Here is a 19,863-nt window from a genome sequence, read left to right on the forward strand (position 1 = left end):
GGACCGATTCTGAATCTAACGACTCCTAAATTTTTTCAAACAAAACTGTACGTGGACGGGCATACGAGTTGTACATGAGGGACATGCAACAAAATTGGCATACATCCTAACAAAGTTTTATAAACATTATAAGAAAATTACAGATACACCTATAAAATTTTACTTTGTCTGATCAGATTTGTTGTTGGATATATTTTTTTCTCCGTCAAAAATAATTAGTAACATTACTGATCCTTACCGACGACTCTAGTTAATCACCACTTTTTGGGTCATTATTTTTTTCCCATCTTTAACCTTCATAGTTTCCATTTTAAACACCTAACTCAATTTCTTTAAAACTGAACTCACTAATTATGAAGATAAGACTAAGTTAATAAAAAGAAAAAAACAGAAATAATTACTCTACAACAAGTGTGATATGTGGGGGCACCAAAATTATGAAGCCCTCCTCTCCTCTTCACAAACCATGCCCCACTAGAAAACAAAAACAAAAACGCCTCAAAAAAATCAATGGCGGTGGAAAAAACCTCAAAATAAATAAATAAATAAAAACCTCCGTAAATTGCATAAACATGTCGGTGGAAAAATGCAAAACAATAATACCAAAAATGAAATAATAAACCCATCAAAAACCCAATTTTTCTCAAAAAAAATCATATTTAATAATAACAGAGAGATCTGATATTTTTATATTTTAAAAAAAAAAAATAATTAATTTTCCTGTGTTGTTTCATTTAAATGTTCTGAGAAATTCTCATCTGTGCAGAAGAAGTTTCAATAATAATAATAATAATAATAATAATCTCGATTTGATCGAGATTCGTTCTCCTCCGGCGTTTTAATCGAGAACTGAATTCAACACAGGGTACGGATTTCCTCTTAGTTCTAAGCGTCTGGGAGTATAAATTTTTCATTTTCTACCGAGTTGATGAGCAGAAGCTGAACAGTTTACTAATGGAATTTCGGCGATACTTACTGAGTTGACTAGACAAGAAGAAGATTTAGGTATTTGAATTTCTTTCTTTCTTTGAATTTGACTAAAGAAATGTGAAATTTCATTCCAAGTTTGTGTTTCTATTGACTTCAATTAAGACTACTGACTAGATCTTGAGTGAAATTTGGGAATTTATTGTTTTATTTATGAAACGGAATGTTTGTTTTTTTGGATTTGTTTTAGGTGTGTGAACAATTTGGTCTGTTGAGGAGGATCTTTGTAGTTGTATATATACAATTTGATTGAACATAGTAGTGGAAATTGCGTGAGATGGGGTGTAAATACTCCAAATTCGGAGGAGCTTGTTGTTGTAATTCACAGTATAATGGTTCAGTTCTTGAGGCGCCAGATAATGGTGAGTGGATTTTTGGTTTTGATTGTATTATTATGATGTTTGGTGTTTTTGAACTGAAAATAAGAATTGGGTTTCATTGATGTTGCAGATGAGAAGGGTGAGGCAGATGATTTGCCGAAATTTCAAGAGTATTCATTTGAGCAACTTAGACTTGCTACATCTGGTTTTTCTGTAGATAATATTGTATCTGAACATGGAGAGAAAGCTCCTAATGTTGTTTATAAAGGGAAACTTGAGAATCATAGGAGGGTTGCTGTTAAGCGGTTTAATAGAATGGCTTGGCCTGATTCAAGGCAATTCATGGTAATCTATTTCCATCGATCAACTTTTTTTTTTTCCATCTCTTTCTTTATAAATGGGATACTATCAAGATCATTCACGGGTTTCATTTTCATAGTGGTGTAATTTTTGAGAGGCCTTTCGATTTGTGGACTTTATTGTGTAAGGATGGATGTGATACTATTTACCTAAGAGTCATGCTTCCCCTGTACCCTAGCTATCCTATCTTGGTCATATGTGGAAATGCCTGTTTTAGCAAGGGTTCTCCAATCATTTACAATATTTACCATCTGTGGGAAAGTTCTGATGTTCTATAATATACCGTGTGCCTGAAGATTTTGCTTATTTTTTCAGGAAGAGGCAAAAGCTGTTGGTCAGCTCCGTAACCATCGATTAGCAAACTTACTTGGTTGTTGTTGTGAAGGTGATGAGAGGTTACTTGTGGAAGAATTTATGCCCAACGATACGCTTGCAAAGCACCTATTTCATTGTAAGTCTCTTCTAGATATGGTAAGTGTTAAATGACACACTCTCCACATGACTTTACAGATGAAGGTCTAGTTATGAACTGCGAGTCTAGAATATGGTTTACCAACTTAATGTTCAATCTGGAAAGGTGGCATTTGCTCCTGCTTTTGCTTTAATTCATGTTGCATTTAGTTCTTTTGTATCTTTATGGGAATGATATTGGTTTCCACCCATCTCAATATGAAAGAGCTGGTGAATGTCCCACCCTTGTGTGACTATTTGGTATCTTTTAGATGGATATGACGTGTATGACAACCTCTTTTCTAATACCTTTTGTGGGTGTAGGGGAATCACTACCTATGAAGTGGGCAATGCGATTAAGGGTTGTTCTACATCTTGCACAAGCTCTAGAATATTGTACTAGTAAAGGACGCGCACTTTACCATGATCTTAATGCTTACAGAATTGTATTTGATGACGTGAGTATTGCTATCAAGTATCATCTGTTCATTTAACTATTCCTTCTCACTTTCGGATTTCGCATCTGTTTAGTCTGCTCACCTAGGATTAGCATTTTGCAGGAGGGTAACCCTAGACTTTCATGCTTTGGAATGATGAAAAATAGTAGAGATGGGAAAAGTTACAGTACAAATCTGGCTTTTACGCCTCCAGAGTACTTGAGAACTGGTAAGTGCCACAACAAGGATTTATTAATATCTTTTATCATTCCCTGTCGTGTTACACTCGATCAAGGAAGGGTTTCAGTAGTATCCTGATATACATTCTTCAAGCAGATAGAATATAAAAAAGAGTATTTCGTTACCTTCCAACAACCATCTTGAGTTTGCTTTAATTCTCCAAGCAATTTCTTCCATTGTTGAAATGTGTTCAAAACCTGGTTGCTACTCGGGTTTTTGAGTTCACAGATGAGTAAATAGTACACTATCTGTTCCCATTTCTGAATCAGTAGCTTGGATTTCATATAAGAGTTGATTCAGCTTTAATGTAGTGTTCCCAAGAAGTAGCCTTCTTCCATTCCGTTAGCCTGCCATTCAAAGCCTTCAACTTCAACCACGGAAAAGAACTAGGTGATCCTGCACAACAGAATGAGTTTCACAAACATACAAGATCAGAAAATAAATTTTCCTCAAACCACATAATCTCAAATTTGAATGTACTAAGACCCCATGAAGGTTCAGAAGGAGAATTGAGGTATGATCAGAGGTTGGTATAAACTTGGCAAGCTGAGATAGTAAAAGATATTGATCTTCAAAGGATACAGAGATTAGGAACCTATCTAGTCAACCCATGTTTCATTATTTACTGCTCGACCCCATCGTGAAAGTACGCCATGGCCGTATCTACCAAGTTGTCTACTTGGTTTTCTATAGGCCCCATCTGCGTAGTGCCTGTCCACCTTTACTTAGTCTTTCACATGTATGCTGAAGTAGTCTTCAGTACAGAGTTTATACATCCTTTTAGGCCACAGGAAATATCAATCAATCAACTCATTATGTGGTGTTCATAGTCCTTTTTTTTTTTGAAAAACAAGAATTCACAGTTTCTTAAGGTTTTGCCTTGTCATCAGTCCCTATTTTTTTTTACTGAATTAGCATTTTGGATTTCTGTGACACCTTCTGGGACATGTTTTTCCAGTTCCCAACTCTTGGTCAGCAGAGTTGTTGTCATTCTCCTCAAGGTCTATGCTGTTGTTAACTTGTCGAGTATTCAGCAGAGAAGAGTGTCCTGTACTCTAATGTACATTGGAGAGAGAATGTCCAGTTTATAATGATCTCGAGTCACTTCACTTGATGCATTTGGCCTTGAGTTGGATTCTCATAAACTTAGCAGCTATTCACTGCAATGTTGTCTCTGTGGGTGTGAGACTAGTACCACTTAATGTTGATTGCCTATGATTGACCATTTTCTAATCTAGTTTCTTGTCTCTGTTGTGCAGGACGAGTCACACCAGAGAGTGTAATATATAGCTTCGGTACTCTATTACTTGACCTTCTTAGTGGAAAACATATTCCTCCTAGCCATGTAAGTTTTTCTTTCGTCTTCATACAGCAAACCTTACCAAACTCAGAAAAGTTATCCACATCTTCAGTTTTTCTGTAAGAATCTCTGCACCTAATTCTTGGTTGCACAATTTCTCTCCAGGCCCTTGACCTTATTCGGGACAGAAATCTCCAGATGCTTACTGATTCCTGCTTAGAGGGACAGTTTTCAGATAACGATGGTACAGAGCTGGTGCGTTTAGCTTCTCGGTGTTTACAGTATGAACCTCGAGAGCGACCAAATCCCAAGTCATTGGTGACAGCTCTGACTCCTCTTCAGAAGGAAATGGAGGTATGCTGTCTCTCTTTTGTTAACTTGCAAATCAGTTTGATGTGTAATCTAGAACCACCCTTATGCTAAACTGGCTTTCATTCACTGGTGCAAGCAAGACAACACTGTTACTGGTTTGTTGATTGTTAAATTTGAAGGTGTATCTGTCTAATGAACTGTCCTGCAGGTTCCTTCACATGTGTTGATGGGTATACCATATGGTGCTACATTCACCCCTCTATCGCCTTTAGCTGAAGCTTGCTCAAGAATGGATTTGACTGCAGTTCATGAGATCTTGGAAAATACCGGGTACAAGGACGATGAAGGAATAGCAAATGAGGTTGGTGGTGCATGCTTAAACTCTTGAAAATGTTACTGGATTTCTTGTCTGGTTACTTAGAAATAGATTGTTCTTTCTGTTATTTTCTTACTTCCATTTCCGCCATGTAATGCAGCTCTCTTTTCAAATGTGGACCAACCAAATGCAGGACACCTTAAACTCAAAGAAGAAAGGCGATGTTGCTTACCGACACAAAGAATTCAAAGCTGCAATTGAGTGCTATACTCAGGTTAGTAATACTCATCTGATATTTGTTTTATCGCGTGTCATAGAGGAATCCAGGTGTCGCGAGTTTAGATCTGAACCTCAAAATAATTCTCCGAATTAACTGTATTGCAATTGTCTTGTGCAGTTCCTTGAAGCGGCAACCATGGTTTCTCCTACAGTTTGTGCACGACGTTCTGTATGTTATCTCTTAAGCGACATGCCACAAGAAGCTCTTAATGACGCAGCTCAAGCCCAAGTTATTTCCCCTGTTTGGCCAACGGCGTCCTATTTACAAGCAGCTGCCTTTTTTGCTCTGGGAATGGAAAATGAAGCCCAAGTTGCGCTCAAAGAAGGTTCTGCTCTTGAAGCAAAAAAGATCGCAGCTTCTTCCAAGTAATAGATAACAAGTGAAGCGCGGCGTCTGTAAAATCTCTTCGTGCATCTTTACCTAATTGCACTCTCTTACTGCAGATAAACATATTCTTACTTCCAAGTGGAACAAAATCGTAAAAAAGAAAAGGCTAATTCAAGTCGATATACTGTTCTGCTTGAGATGACAAAACTTCAAATTTACATTGCATGAGTTTTCTGAGTCTCTTTGTAGCTCTTTCACCATTTTAAGCAGGATAGAATATTTTGGGGGAGTGTGGTTGGTTGGTTGGTCTTGGTACAGTTTCTTTACTGTTAGTTCTCATCTTAATGATGGAATTGTTCCCAAGATTGTATTTTGTGTACAGCAACTGCTGGGTTTGTTATGTTGAAATGTAAGATACTAGATATGGTTTTTGTATCTTTTCTTTTTGCATTTCTCCATTGAAGTTATTTGTGGATACCAATGTCACTGTGTTACGGTGGTAAAATGATTGGGTGATGATACCAACTACCTGACTTCCGAACTTGTGGATACCAATGTCACTGTGTTACGGTGGTAAAACGATTTGGTGATGGTACCAACTACCTAATTTCAGAACTTGTCAGCAAACTAATCATATACTCTCTCCGTTTCTGTAAAAGTGGTACCATAACTTTGTAGAAACACAGGGAGTGTAACTTTGCTTCTTCTTTTAGTTTCCTTTTCACTTTTAGTTTTTTTCTCTCTGCAAAATTATCTTTTACTCAAAAGTTGAAAATGGAAAACTTTGTACAGTTTGTGGTTAATCTTTCAAAGCTACTGATACAGATCAAGAAAATACTACTGGTGATAGTAGTAAAATCTCAACCAATATTCTAACTAGACGCAATATAGATGACTGGAAAATTAGCTATGCTCGTCGAAATCATAAATTACGTGCAGTCATTACAAAGACAAGTTGAGGTAAAATTTCAGACTACGAAATTAAGAATGTCGAATCCTATCGAAATTATAGTGTCATTTCTCATTTGGTTCGAACTTTTTATTTCAGTTCTTCATGTTTTCTTCGACTGAAGAATCCATGGAGGAGAAATTTGAACAGGAGATTTCCCTTTGTGAGGGATTGTGACGCCGGATTCAACCTGTCAACAGCAAAAAAGTGAGTTGCAAACTTCAAGTGGGGAAGGGAAAAAAAATAAAATAATAATAAAAAAAATAAAATAAAGGGCGCAACCGGGTTCGAACCGGTGACCTATTGATCTGCAGTCAATTGCTCTACCACTGAGCTATACACCCTTGGTGTTGATTGACGAGTTATTTTAACTTATATACGTTTCCAGAGCAAAGTTTGTGAAGAACTTTTTTTTGTGTTGAAGCAATTGTAGAAAATTTGAACATATAGAGTGAATGAAATTTGAAAAGAACAGGAAAAGTGCTTGATTTACTTATAATCCATTACAATATCTCACACAACATTGCATTAATCCCTTACAAACCAAAACACAAATAAAAAATCATCAGTTAGTCCCACAAATACAATTCAACTCAGCCACAAAAAAACAACAACAAGAACATAAGGTGCATGAAGTAATTAAAGCTGTTGTTCATCATCCTCCTCGTAATACTCCTCTTCATCAACAGTAGCATCTTGATATTGTTGATATTCAGCAATCAAATCATTCATATTACTCTCAGCTTCAGTGAATTCCATTTCATCCATACCTTCACCAGTATACCAATGCAAGAAAGCTTTCCTTCTAAACATGACAGTAAACTGTTCTGACACCCTTCGGAACATCTCTTGAATCGAAGTCGAATTCCCTATGAATGTTGATGACATTAATAACCCAGTAGGAGGAATATCACAAACACTTGATTTCACATTGTTTGGAATCCATTCGACAAAGTAAGATGAGTTCTTGTTTTGAACATTCATCATTTGTTCATCAACTTCTTTTGTACTCATTTTGCCACGGAACATGGCGGATGCTGTCAGGTAGCGTCCGTGTCTTGGATCAGCAGCGCACATCATGTTTTTCGCGTCCCACATTTGTATGGTTAGTTCAGGGATTGATAGAGATTGGTATTGTTGAGACTTTTGCGACGTCAATGGTGCAAATCCTACCATGAAGAAATGTAGACGTGGGAATGGGATTAAATTCACAGCAAGCTTTCTGAGGTCGGAGTTCAGCTGACCGGGGAATCTTAGACAACAAGTTACACCACTCATTGTTGTTGAGATCAGATGATTTAGATCACCAACTGAAAAGTGAGAACCATAGAATAGTCAGGTGCATAAAAAATTCCTTGACGCAACATTATTCAACCATATAGACAATATAATGATTCTTGTAAACCGAACCGATGATCCGTAAACTTGCATAACTATGATGTAGAATTGTGCATAATTTGACTGAACTTCTATAAAATTTATGAAAATTGGAACCAACAGGGGGGAACTTACAGCTAGGGTTTGTGAGCTTGAGAGTTCTGAGACATATATCATAGAGAGCTTCATTGTCAAGGACCATGCACTCGTCAGCATTCTCAACTAATTGGTGTACCGATAACGTGGCGTTGTAAGGTTCCACAACCGTATCCGACACCTTTGGTGAAGGAAATACGGAGAATGTCATCATCATTCGATCTGGATACTCCTCACGAACCTTGGATAAAAGTAGCGTACCCATGCCGGAACCTGTACCACCACCAAGCGAATGACATATTTGAAACCCTGTTTCATAAACAAAAATTGATTAGAACATGTCAAAAATGTATAACTGCATATATTTGTATAACCGAGCCTTATGATCGCGGGGTTGTAGAGTTTAGAGGCATTACCTTGCAAGCAATCGCAATTTTCAACTTCCTTCCGAACAACATCAAGAACAGCATCAATCAATTCTGCTCCTTCAGTATAATGTCCTTTAGCCCAATTATTTCCTGCTCCATTTTGTCCGAAAACAAAATTGTCCGGTCGGAAAATCTTACCGTGAGGACCAGACCTTAAGCTATCCATAGTACCTGGTTCAAGATCCATCATAACAGCTCGAGGAACATATCGACCTCCACTCGATTCATTATAATAAACGTTCAACCTCTCTAGTTGAACATCGGTAGTACCGACGTATTTACCGGAATCATCAATCCCATGTTCAGCACAAACAACCTCCCAAAACTTTGCACCAATTTGATTCCCACATTGACCAGCTTGCATATGCAATATTTCTCTCATCTTTTTTCTGATCTTTGTGGTTCAAATGCGTGAAAATTTTGATATGATTGAAGGAAAGAATGGCTTGAAGAAGAAAAATGTGATGAGGGGTTGTATAAAAAATGGGAGGATGATAGAAAGACTTAATGATGGAGAGGGAGGGAGAACATGGAGAACACAAACCGCTAAAAATGAAGTATACTACGTGATGCCAACATTCATTTCCAAATTTGCCGGCTAAGAATCTATTAATGTTTGAAATTTGTTTTAAGTTTTATCTTGTCCCTTGGAAAATTGGCAAGTCTTCTCTTTAGACGTGTTTATACAGATAGGCAATGAAATGCTATGGAGGGCATGTTTCTGTTTTTTGTTTTGACTCGTATGGCCATCTTTTTTCATCTTAGGGATGGCCAAAGTAGTGGTTAGAAAATTTTAAGGCTGAGTTGCCATTTTTTTTTCTCCAAAAAATGGGTTATATAGCCAAAACGACAAGTTTCTAGGCCATATGGACTGGTAGGAATTAGGCCTGGATCAAATGTCCAAAGGAATCTTTTAATGGAGAGAGACTAAATTATCCTCACTTTTCTTCTCCCTCTCTAGATAATATCGATCTCTTATGGAAAGTTATAGAACAAAATCACTCTTTCTTCATCTTCTCCCTTTTAACTTCAATTGAGTCACTGATTTGGTTTCGATTACAAACCCACATCTTCCTGTAGATCTTCGTTTCAACACATACACTCTTCCATTTTTATACTAACTCCAAACAAAACCATATATAAATCGAATTTCCATTTGGATATTGGAATTAGGGTTTTCGAATTGATCTTAGTTCGATGTAACTGAATCTGTTTTACACCGAGAAGAAGCTTTTGATACTTGATTTATTCGTTCCCGTTTTTGTATTTCTGGTCATATTGAGGTAAAAAAGAAAATCTGAGTTTGGATAGATCGGGTTTGATTTTCATCTGAAACTCGGATTTCAATTTCAATTACAACCCTAATTTTCTTTAAACATCAGTTTCGGTTGTAAACACTAACTTTTTTTCTTCTTTAATTTCAATCTCAGACACCTTCAATTTCAGATAGTTGGTTGTTTGTTTTTTTAATTTCAATCAACTCTCAATTTAAATTCCAATCTTCTCTCAATTCAATCACCATTTTTTTATTTTGAATCTGTGTGTTTGTTAGTTTAACAATTGTTTGTTTGTGATTTTGTTGCAGGTGAAAACGTGAAAGGACAAAATCACTTAAACGTTACAGAAATTTAGAGAAATTCTTCCTAACAATCATAGCATCCTGGTTAGTTCCCTTGTCACCTTTTTGATCCACAGTGAAGCAAGTCTAGGTATTCTTTTCATACCATCCTTGTAAAATAAAACTTGATTCAGTAATAGTGGTGGCTATGTCCATGATTAAGTTCATTCAAAAACGATGGTGGTGATGAAATTAGCGAATTAGTTTGTTTTGAAATTGATTTCATCAATGTTTGATAATAACATGAAATTGGTTTCATCTGTTCCGGATTGACCTGAAAATTATTTTCATCCATGTTATACTAGGATGAAACTGGTTTCATCTAGTTATAGTCTGTGATGAAACCAGTATCATCATGTTTTAAATTGACCTGAAAAATATTTTCATCCATCTTATACTAGGATGAAACTGGTTTCATCTAGTTATAGTCTGTGATATACTTAGGATGAAACTAGTTTCATATATATCACTCATTGATATAACTTAATTTCGTCAAAATACTCAGGATGAAACCAATTTCATCTAGTTGTAGTTCTGGATTGACCTGAAATTGTTTTTATCCATGCTATACTAGGATGAAACTAATATCATCCTGTTTTGGATTGACCTGAAATTATTTTCATCCATGTTATACTAGGATGAAACCGGTTTCATCTAGTTATAGACTGATATATAATTGTATTTTCGTCAAAATACTCAAGATGAAACCAGTTTCATATAGTTTACTCATTCATATAACTTAATTTCGTCAAAATACTCAGGATGAAACCAATTTCATCTAGTTGTAGAATGTAATATTACGGTACTTAAGATATGATAAAACTTTGATGTTGATTTACGTCTTCCACATGTTAGGTTTGTGTTTTTGTGATGATTTTAATAAAAGTTAAAGCTTACAGTTTAATTGTGTGTGTACTCTTTACTCTGAATTGATTTTCTTTCAATAAAACGGTACTTCTTATTGTTGCGTTAATCACTTATCTTCATATTCTTCACATTCTTATAATTTAGATGCCAAATGACATGTAAGAAAGATAAAAAGATGAAGAATGTAGATTCAATAAAGCAGGGGTTGTACATGATTGTGGTGTTCTACATCAAATGCCACATTTGACCAAACACATATAAGTATACAAATGATAGGTGTAGTTTGTCTTGGAGAGCACTTTTACAGGTATTGTTGTCATTCTTTTCACATGTGCATAAACAAAGATTTTGTATGAGAAAAATCTTGATTTTCCTGTCTATAACGGTTTCACTTGTTAGATTTTGAAGAAGATTGCTCTGTTTTTGCTGAGATTGCAGATTACTCTGTGTTTTTTTTCCAATTGTTGTATGGTGTATCCATATACCCTGTTTTATATTACTTTATTTTATGAGATTACTCTGTTTTTTGCTAAGATTACTATGTTTTATGAGACTACTCTGTTTTCTGAGATTACTCAGTTTTATGAGATTGCCCTGTTTTATGTTTCTCTGTTTTATATTGCTAAGATTACTCTAATTTTTGCTGAGATTGCTCTGTTTTATGTTACTTCATATTTTCTTTTTTGCTGAGATCGAGATCAAGTAGAAGTTGGTGTTACTGTTATTCATGAAGTAGTGTTTATCGTGGAAGTGGGTGGACTGGTGATGATATCATTTGGACTCGATAATCAACTGAAATGGCTGTAATTATGCGTACGTAGAAGGAGATTACTCTGTAAAGATGCAGAGTACTCTGTTTTTCTTTTTCCGACATTTACTCTGTTTTTTGCTGAGATCGGAAAGTACTCTGTTTTTCTTTTTCCGACATTTACTAACCTAGTAAAGATGCTCTATCCATTTGAAGAATATAGGGACATATTTGTCTGTTCAGGTTAATTAATAAAAAATATTCTGGGTGAAATATCCAAATTGACTAATTGAACAATATATTTCTGATTTTTGGCTATATAAACAATATCAAAAGCTATAAATCTATTTCACTTAGGAATTATTTGTTTTGGTCTCTATGACCAATTTTGTGTTTTTTTTTACTATAACTTTTTTTTTTTTGCTGGTAAGAACTTAATTATTAAATAATGTGATGAGATAAATCAAGCACACAAGTTTAGAAAACGACACAAGGCCTACTAATGGGCTACATGGCACCCCCGGCTGGCTATATGGCTGCACAAGCACAACTGATTCATAGTGCCGAGAAGGCCCACAGAGATGAGACGTGCGTAATGATTCATAGCGCCGTGCGTGATGATGAGACGCTCAAATCAAGGATGATACACAATCAAGTACTAATAGATTGAGTTTGCACTTTATCCTCTCTTGCGTATCTCTTCAACATTTCTTAATAAGTTTCTTTTTCTTCCATCAAAATATAAAGTAAAATTAAATAGCTCCTCATAATCATTATATTGCCCTACTATCCCCCACGTACCCACATATGACAAAAATGTGAATACATAAAAGATTGAATGCTTTTCCTAAAGCAGTCTAAATTTGGAACGATCAAGGAATGGTCATCATTTGTTATCACCCATAATCATTTCTAACACAAACAGCTTTGTTAACGTTTTTTTTTCATCAACCAGCAGTACTCTTAATCAACAAGATGATGAGCAACAATGGATTTTTTTTCCAAGGCATACAAAATGCAACCCATGGTCTTCCAAAAAATATCGCTCGCCTTACATAAATCTCCATCCTTCATCAGTTGTTTCAACTATAAGATGTGCCTCTGCACATCCATCTTCGATGTCAACTGCAGATAGAGCCTCGACCCAACGTCCTAGTTCTCATTCAGTTGATCCACAAATGAAAATCATGTCAAAGAACCCTATTAAATATGCTCTGGTAATTATACTTATCAGCAACTGTATCTAGCTTATCGTAACACATGCAATTACATATCACTAGTCCTATTTCACTCATATTTTACCTCGCGTTTTTAGGGGCCACTCAAAAAAATTTAGGGGCCAACAATAAAACAAAAAAAGTCACCCAAAGGGAAAATGTAGCCATATCTTATCTCACGTAATTCGTAATGGCAAAATTACCCTTATATATTCGGAGGATATGATAACATTTTTATCCTCCGATTGCAATCGGAAGCCAAAATATTACCCAGACTTCCGATTGTAGTCGGTGCAGTATTAGAATGATTTCTGTTTCATTTTTGAGTTGTTAGAGTTATAGAGAAGAAGGTGAAGGAAAAAAACGAAAAAAACCTATTTTATCACTACAAAAATGGATGGATATGAAGAAGAAGGTGAGAATCATGGCGAAGAACAAAATGTTGAGGGTTCACGACCGTTTAGAGAAGACGATTTGGGGTATATGTTGAATGATCCAAACTTTTGTGGAGAGGAAAACCTAGACGACCCTTTCATGGAAGAAAATGGAGAATCGTCTGATATTGAAGCTAACGATGCATGTAAAACACAGGTATTGTGTTAAGAAACTCAAATAATCGATTTGTATGCGTTTGTGTGCTTTTGTAAACAAGAAAAACCGATTATTGCATGAATTGAATGCCATGAACTACCCAGATTCGGTAGATAATTTCTCGAATAAACTTACGAATGTAACACACTGAGTACCAAATATGTATATTCGGTAGTTCCAAGATAGTAGTTTACTGCCGAATATGAGAAAAAACCCCAAACTGGTTTTCCAAAAAAATCTACATTCGGTAGTTATGTAGAGTTATTTACCTCCGAATGGCCCCAAAAACGAATTCCTCAAAAAATTTCAAAACTCAGTATTCTTATCCTTTACAATCGGTAATAGTTTAACATTATTTGACTGCCGAATATAACAGTGGCCTCAAAATAAAATTTCCGAAAACTTTAAAATCAGATGTTTATCGATTAAAGTTATCTCCCGGTTATTTATATTCGGCTGTTTTACTATATATTTTAGATTCCGATTATATCATTTTTTGCACTCAGTAAACTGTGTACATTCATTTGCATAAATCGGGTGTTTTGGGTAACCGATAGGATTCCGAATATAGTATATTCGGCAATTTGACTTATTTAATAACCTCCGATTATTGTATAATAATTTGTTGCTTTCATATGCAGGCCGTTGAGAGTTTGTTGATGATTTCTATTTGAGGCCCGACACTTCCCTATAATCGGTTGGTAATGATATACGTTTTGATTCTGAATATTATAATCGGTAGAACTCTTAAATATCTATCTACCGATTTGGTTGGTATTTCGAGGCACGCCTATAATTTTTTTTGAAACTATGTAATCGGAACAACAGTATTATAACACTTCAATCCGATTAATCATATTCGGGAATTCCATATTTTATCAAACCGCCGATTAATATTAAAAAATTGAATTTACAGCACTCAAACATCACATGTTATTCTTTTTTCCCAGTCCGAGATGAAACAATCAACGCGGCTTCGAAATGTAGAAACGACTCTCCTCTCCACTTGGAATAAGCATCTTGTGCCGCAAACCTGTCGTCTCTGTGCCTAGCAAGAATACGGTTGTACTCGGTGCACAATTTTATAACATGGTGCACCCTTGAAGAAACATGGGATGGTTCATAATTGTGGCGTGGCTTCTTGTACTTACCAACAAAAGGACCCAATGAAACGTTAATCCAAAATATACGATCGTCCTACTGTTCTTTGGGTAGATCTTTCACAATGTAATAATTTTTTATCCATTCGGTCTCTTCCTCAACTTGTTTTAATCTTTCTCTATGATGGAATTGTTCTTCACCTCGCTTCTTAGCCTTGATTTCCTCTTCCTCCTCCTTCGTTGCCACTAACGATGGTTTATTTTTTTTGGGTTGTTTGTTCCTTTTTTGTATTTGTTCTTCCATTGCTGCAATTGATGTAGTTGTTCGCTTGCATCTTCGAAGTATGTTGTCGATTGATGATGGACTTGCCATTGAAAAGGTTTTTCATTCTGATTTTTTACTCAATAATAACTGAGAGGGGTTACCCTCCTTATATAGATTAGAGTTCCAACGGCTCTAATTTTTGAAAATATGGCCGTTGAGGTTTCGTATCAATGATGCACCACAATCGGTTGCTAACGATACACGTATTCCCTCCGAACAAGACATTCGGTAGCGAACTTAAATTTTTATCTACCGATTAAGTTGGTATTTCTAAAAACGACTATATTATTCGGAGGATAATTTTTTTTTGTAAAGTCCCGAATGTACGATGGCCCAAAAATCATAATTTGGGAAAAACTGATACTTTTCAAATTTTGAACTTGAAATAATCGGAAGTTAACTTAGTTACCCGAACTTCCGAATATGGGTTGTCTAACCTTCTATATTGGCCCTTGGAACCACCTAGAGCCATGGCATGGTTTGTTTTGAACTTGTAATATTCGGAGGATAATTTTTTTTTGTAAAGTGCCGAATGTACGATGGCCCAAAAATCAGAATTTGGGAAAAACTGATACTTTTCAAATTTTGAACTTGAAATAATCGGAAGTTAACTTAGTTACCCGAACTTCCGAATATGGGTTTTCTAACCTTCTATATTGGCCCTTGGAACCACCTAGAGCCATGGGATGGTTTGTTTTGAACTTCTATATTGGCCCTTGGAACAACATCATCCGGAGTAATCCTCATCTCCCCAAACGACATATGGAAAGTATCGGTCTCAGGATACATTCTCTCCACGAACGCCGATATGGCCACACGATCATGTTCCAACAATGAATTCTCGGCGGCATTAGCTAACCCCGAGTTGGCAACAATTGACTTGAACCTTTCACATTCACCGGATAAAGGCCACGCAAGCATTTTTGTTGGTGCGGCGGTAGGTTTGAGTAGACGGACCGTATCTTGATGATCCTATTAAAGTACATAAAAAAATCCTTAATACAAATATTACGATATAACACATAGACAATACATTAATAAAAAATAGTAATTTCTCTGGCCCATGAGTCTTTGTATCCAAATAGAAATTTCCTCCATCCGCCGGTAGCCCAATGATTGTGCCTGCTGGAATACCCTTCTTCTTCAAGTGCTTAGGGACAAGATGTGATTCTTTCTTAGCAATATCCTTCTTTACACCATCTTTTCCTTTTTTTGGCTTTTTGGGTACCACTTGGTTGTCCTTCTTCTTCTACTCTTGGCACTGGATCAACTGGTTCAATTTCATGGTGGGGTGTAACTTGTGGAGCAGTTGGTTCTGCACTTTGTTGAGCGGCTTGTTCAACACTTGGTTGCACCCCTTGTTCACTGCCTTGTTGTTCTATACTTTGTTCAGCACTTGGTTGCACTCTTTGTTGACTGCTTTGTTCTTGCAAGCTTTGTTGAGCACTTGAATTATCTTTGGCACTCCTTTCCCTCCTAGCACTAGCTGTCACTTTCTTCCTATTTTCTCGATTTTGTCTAAACAACAAAGAAAGGAACAATATTTACAAACTATACAATCGGAAGACAAAGTATGGAAATATAACCCGAATGTACACATTCGGACGTAAAAAGAAACATACTGTTCCCGAATACAAAACAATCGAAAGCTAACTAAACATATTTACAACCAAATATGTATCAATTGGAGTTCAGAAGCTCTAAATTTTTCATCCTACACAATCGGAAGCAAAAGTACAAAACTATAACCCGAATAAACAAATTCGGAAGTAAGAAGACACATATTTTTCCCGAATGAAAAACAATCGGAATATAACTAAACATGTTTACAACCGAATATTCATCAACTGGAGTTCAGAAACTCTAAAATTTTATCCTACACAATCGGAGGTATAAAACATTATATTGTCTTCCGAATAAATACTGGCCCCAAAATGGGATTTTTCCTATATCAGAAATTTTGAGATTTTTTCAATATATATATATATATTCGGTAGTGAGTGTACTTCCGAATATTGTGTGTCTACTTAAATATATTCGGGAGCCAAATAATTCATTAAACTACCGATTATTACCAGTTTGTATCCAGAAAGATATGGCCAACAGTATTCGGCCGATAACCATCAAATATTTCTCCCGAATACTGTCGATGTTCTTGAGAAATGAAGAACACGACTACATTCGGAAGTAAATAAGCATGAATATCGCCCGAATCTGGATAAATAACCGAAAACCCTAGAAATTTTTTTTCTCGATTCGTCGAATTAAAGCGAAATAAATCCCAAAAATGATAGATTCTTACCTAATTGGGGCCATTTGAAGTTGACGAAGTGTTTGTCTATCGGAATCGCCACCACCGACTAAATCGACGGGTACTTCTTCTTCGCGTTCTTTTTCATTTGCAGTAAGAATTTCTTTATTTCTTGCTAAAATCCCAATCTTTGGATCGATACCCGGAACAACGTTTTTGATTCTAGGTTTGTGGGTTTCATTTCCCTTATCCATTCTTATAAGTAGGTAAATTTTATTGAGCATTTCCAGGTGGATGCATTCACCGACAAACCATTTAAAGAAAACCCAGCAGCCGTGTGTATGTTAGAAGATGAAGATAAAAGAGACGACGGGTGGTTCATAAGAGTTGCTGCAGAATTCAATGCCCCAATAACACGCTTCTTGACTCCAATTCGTCACAACAATGATGCTTATAACGATAGTGAATCCGACCATCATTTCAACATTAGGTGGTTCACTAGTATTGTAGAGGTAACTGTTATATTTAACACTTATCATCTATGGAATAGAAAAATTGATGCAAAGGAGTTGGCTATATATATTACTTCTGTTAAACTTCACATTTCATGAGTTGTCCGTTGACCTACATCTGCAGGTTAACCTTTGTGGCCATGGAACCTTGGCAGCTGCACAATATCTGTTTACATGTGGTTTGGTGAAATCAGACAAAATTGAATTTCTAACACCATCCGGAATAAACCTGACTGTAAAGAAAATTCTTTCCTGCAGACACGGGGACACATTGGGTATATCAAAGGTTTTGAATAATGTCTACAATGGGGTAGAGTATATCCACTTGATGCTCATAGTGACCAAGAAGACTTCTCCATTGAAATGGACTTCCCTATGAATGCGCTAGACGAATGCGATCCCCAGGATATACCTAACATACCACTTACTCTTAATGGGGTTTCTATTCTCAATGTAAAGAAAACGGTTCCTCTTGGTGATGTACTTGTGAGTACCAATTTTTTTTTTTTTTTGCTCGAGTAACTACGATGGCTCCTCGGAAAAATCAATTCTTGCACGATTGGACGTTCAAGCACATTTGCGCCATACTATCTTTTGATTTTTACTTTGTTTTCAGATTGAGGTCTCATCCGGACAGAGTGTTATAGACTTGAAACCAAATTTTCATGAGCTACAAGAGCGGAAGGGCCGTGAAAGGGTAATTTGCATAACAGGGAAAGCTCCTGAAGAATCAGGTTTCGATTTCATCTCCCGTGTATTTGCTCCAACTGTAGGTGTCCTTGAAGTAATAACATATATAACGATAATGATAAATCTTCAGGGAATGAGTTTCCGCTGAGGACTGAATATTAGATTATTTACTCTGGCGTACATGAAAGTATATAATTACTGACTCTTTACTTTTATCACGATCAAGCATGTGGGAGTTGTCACTGTGGCTTGACACCTTATTGGGGCAAAAAGCTGGGAAAAACTGATCTTCGTTCTTACATGGTAGTTGGTAATCTCTCTCTATTCATTGATTCATAACTAATCGAATTTCTACTCATTCTTGTTGTCTATGTATTCATGGGCAGGCTTCTCCAAGAGGAAGGGTGTTTGATCTCCATTTGGATGAATAAAATGGAAGGGTGAAAATTAGAGGAAAAGTTTTTATTGTCATGCAAGGTTCTCTATTTGCTTAATGTGATTACTGTACGTACGGACTGCATTCAGAATAAGTTATGATCTAGATGTTGCGATACATTATTTTATGATGCGCATTTGCGTGAATCCAGAGCGTTATGCGTGCTCCATAAGAGTGTGTTTGTGAAAACTGGAGATTCTCCCTCCAGATACTTTGAGTAAGTCAATGTTAGGCTTCATTTTGTTGCTATCTGGATTTGTAAGTTATTGAGACTCTTCTTGATTCTCATTTGGGGTCAGAATAAGAAATTTATTTGACGAAGAAAGTGTACGCATAACAAGTTTAAGTGATCGAGAATGTTATACAATAAGCCAAAGTTAAAACCAATGACAACTGCAATGGAAATTGAAACTGAAGCAAGCTCAGGCTCAGCAGTTCAAGGTTAACCAAGCCAAACAAATGGCCAGCGAAAAATTGAGTGAATATACAACTAACATTTGAAATTTGTTTCAAGTCCACGTTTATTTAAACAGATAGGCGTGATATGCTAATGGATGACATGTTTCAGTTTTTATGGTGGAAGAGTTCCATCTTCCATTTTTCACGCCACCTCAGCATTTAGAATTGTGGATGGAAGTGCACGTGTAGTGGTGGAATAGTGAAAATGCTATTCTTAATAGCACTAAAAAAACGCTATTAAGAATAGCGCTAAAAAAACGCTATTAAGAATAACACTTTTTTCTCGGCCGTTAGATTTTAACAACTCATTTTAAATCTACGGTTAAAAATAAAACGATATTCTTAATAGCGTTTTTTTAGCACTATTCTTATTGGCGTTCAAATGGATTTCATGAACCCTTCCACGAAATCGTGGAACCCTCCTTGGATTTTCTGTTGAAGACCCCAACTTGGAAGCCATGACATTCCATGATTTTTCCACGCTTGGAATAGGTTGGATTCCACCATAAGACGTGTTCTAAATCAAATTTACCACAAGGGACCATGGTTTGCCGTATCGACCGATAATAACTGCTGGCACAAGATCCCTAATGTATCAATATCTTTGGTATAAATTTTGCATCGGTGTGTATCAGGTGGATAGAGACCTGTATTAGTTAGTTTGTGATGTCAAAATCTGGTTTGGGCACCAAGCATTTTCGGTTAGTTTGTGTTACTGTGGTACGTACTGATCAGAAAACCATAAAAAAAAAAGGTGCACAAGTTTCCACCATGATTTGAAAATCTAGATAATAATGTGGGTACAAAATACCGCACACTCGTTTAGTATGCGAAGTAACCCCTCATGCAGTAAGCGAACACGATCGCGTA

The 19,863-nt window shown here is 36.3% G+C and overlaps 3 protein-coding genes and 1 non-coding gene across 5 annotated transcripts; 2 read left to right on the forward strand and 2 right to left on the reverse strand.

Moving 5' to 3' along the window:
- The first annotated feature begins 589 nt into the window (after positions 1–589).
- LOC113304234 (serine/threonine-protein kinase BSK7-like) lies at positions 590–5,806 on the forward strand. 2 transcript variants are annotated; one of them, XM_026553300.1, is made up of 11 exons: positions 590–1,005; positions 1,178–1,349; positions 1,438–1,652; positions 1,983–2,118; positions 2,442–2,575; positions 2,678–2,783; positions 4,054–4,139; positions 4,260–4,448; positions 4,615–4,767; positions 4,916–4,996; positions 5,120–5,806. In XM_026553300.1, exons 2-11 carry the CDS (start codon positions 1,265–1,267, stop codon positions 5,369–5,371), a joined length of 1,437 nt encoding a protein of 478 aa, XP_026409085.1. In that variant the 5' UTR covers positions 590–1,005; positions 1,178–1,264; the 3' UTR covers positions 5,372–5,806. The 2 variants fall into 2 exon arrangements, with proteins under 2 accessions (XP_026409085.1, XP_026409083.1); XM_026553298.1 differs by having other exon boundaries at positions 593–1,005; positions 4,883–4,996.
- A 744-nt stretch (positions 5,807–6,550) lies between these two features.
- On the reverse strand, positions 6,551–6,622 carry TRNAC-GCA. The gene has a single exon. It is a non-coding gene; the product is annotated as a tRNA-Cys (tRNA).
- Positions 6,623–6,730: 108 nt separating this feature from the next.
- LOC113304235 (tubulin beta-3 chain-like) lies at positions 6,731–8,684 on the reverse strand. The gene is made up of 3 exons (XM_026553301.1): positions 8,168–8,684; positions 7,791–8,060; positions 6,731–7,588 (listed from the first exon to the last, which is right to left on the reverse strand). Exons 1-3 carry the CDS (start codon positions 8,559–8,561, stop codon positions 6,918–6,920), a joined length of 1,335 nt encoding a protein of 444 aa, XP_026409086.1. The 5' UTR covers positions 8,562–8,684; the 3' UTR covers positions 6,731–6,917.
- A 3,846-nt stretch (positions 8,685–12,530) lies between these two features.
- LOC113304925 (uncharacterized isomerase BH0283-like) lies at positions 12,531–18,529 on the forward strand. The gene is made up of 6 exons (XM_026554044.1): positions 12,531–12,629; positions 17,163–17,408; positions 17,533–17,718; positions 17,814–17,894; positions 18,025–18,192; positions 18,485–18,529. The coding sequence occupies exons 1-6, from the start codon at positions 12,531–12,533 to the stop codon at positions 18,527–18,529; spliced, it is 825 nt and encodes a 274-aa protein (XP_026409829.1).
- The last annotated feature ends 1,334 nt before the right edge of the window (positions 18,530–19,863 follow it).

This window comes from Papaver somniferum, chromosome 8 (genome assembly GCF_003573695.1).
Source record: "Papaver somniferum cultivar HN1 chromosome 8, ASM357369v1, whole genome shotgun sequence".
NCBI lineage: Eukaryota > Viridiplantae > Streptophyta > Magnoliopsida > Ranunculales > Papaveraceae > Papaver > Papaver somniferum.

Bases quoted from the DNA above. Each gene is read 5' to 3' on its own strand.
- LOC113304234 (XM_026553298.1), top strand. From the start codon at position 1,265: ATGGGGTGTAAATACTCCAAATTCGGAGGAGCTTGTTGTTGTAATTCA. The intron at 1,653-1,982 runs GTAATCTATTTC...TTATTTTTTCAG, and splicing joins CTGATTCAAGGCAATTCATG to GAAGAGGCAAAAGCTGTTGG. The intron at 4,768-4,882 runs GTTGGTGGTGCA...CATGTAATGCAG, and splicing joins ATGAAGGAATAGCAAATGAG to CTCTCTTTTCAAATGTGGAC.
- LOC113304235 (XM_026553301.1), bottom strand. From the start codon at position 8,561: ATGAGAGAAATATTGCATATGCAAGCTGGTCAATGTGGGAATCAAATT. The intron at 8,061-8,167 runs GTAATGCCTCTA...TTTATGAAACAG, and splicing joins AAATTGCGATTGCTTGCAAG to GGTTTCAAATATGTCATTCG. The intron at 7,589-7,790 runs GTAAGTTCCCCC...CTCACTTTTCAG, and splicing joins CAAGCTCACAAACCCTAGCT to TTGGTGATCTAAATCATCTG.
- LOC113304925 (XM_026554044.1), top strand. From the start codon at position 12,531: ATGTCAACTGCAGATAGAGCCTCGACCCAACGTCCTAGTTCTCATTCA. The intron at 12,630-17,162 runs GTAATTATACTT...TCTTATAAGTAG, and splicing joins ACCCTATTAAATATGCTCTG to GTAAATTTTATTGAGCATTT. The intron at 18,193-18,484 runs GTAATAACATAT...ATTCATGGGCAG, and splicing joins CAACTGTAGGTGTCCTTGAA to GCTTCTCCAAGAGGAAGGGT.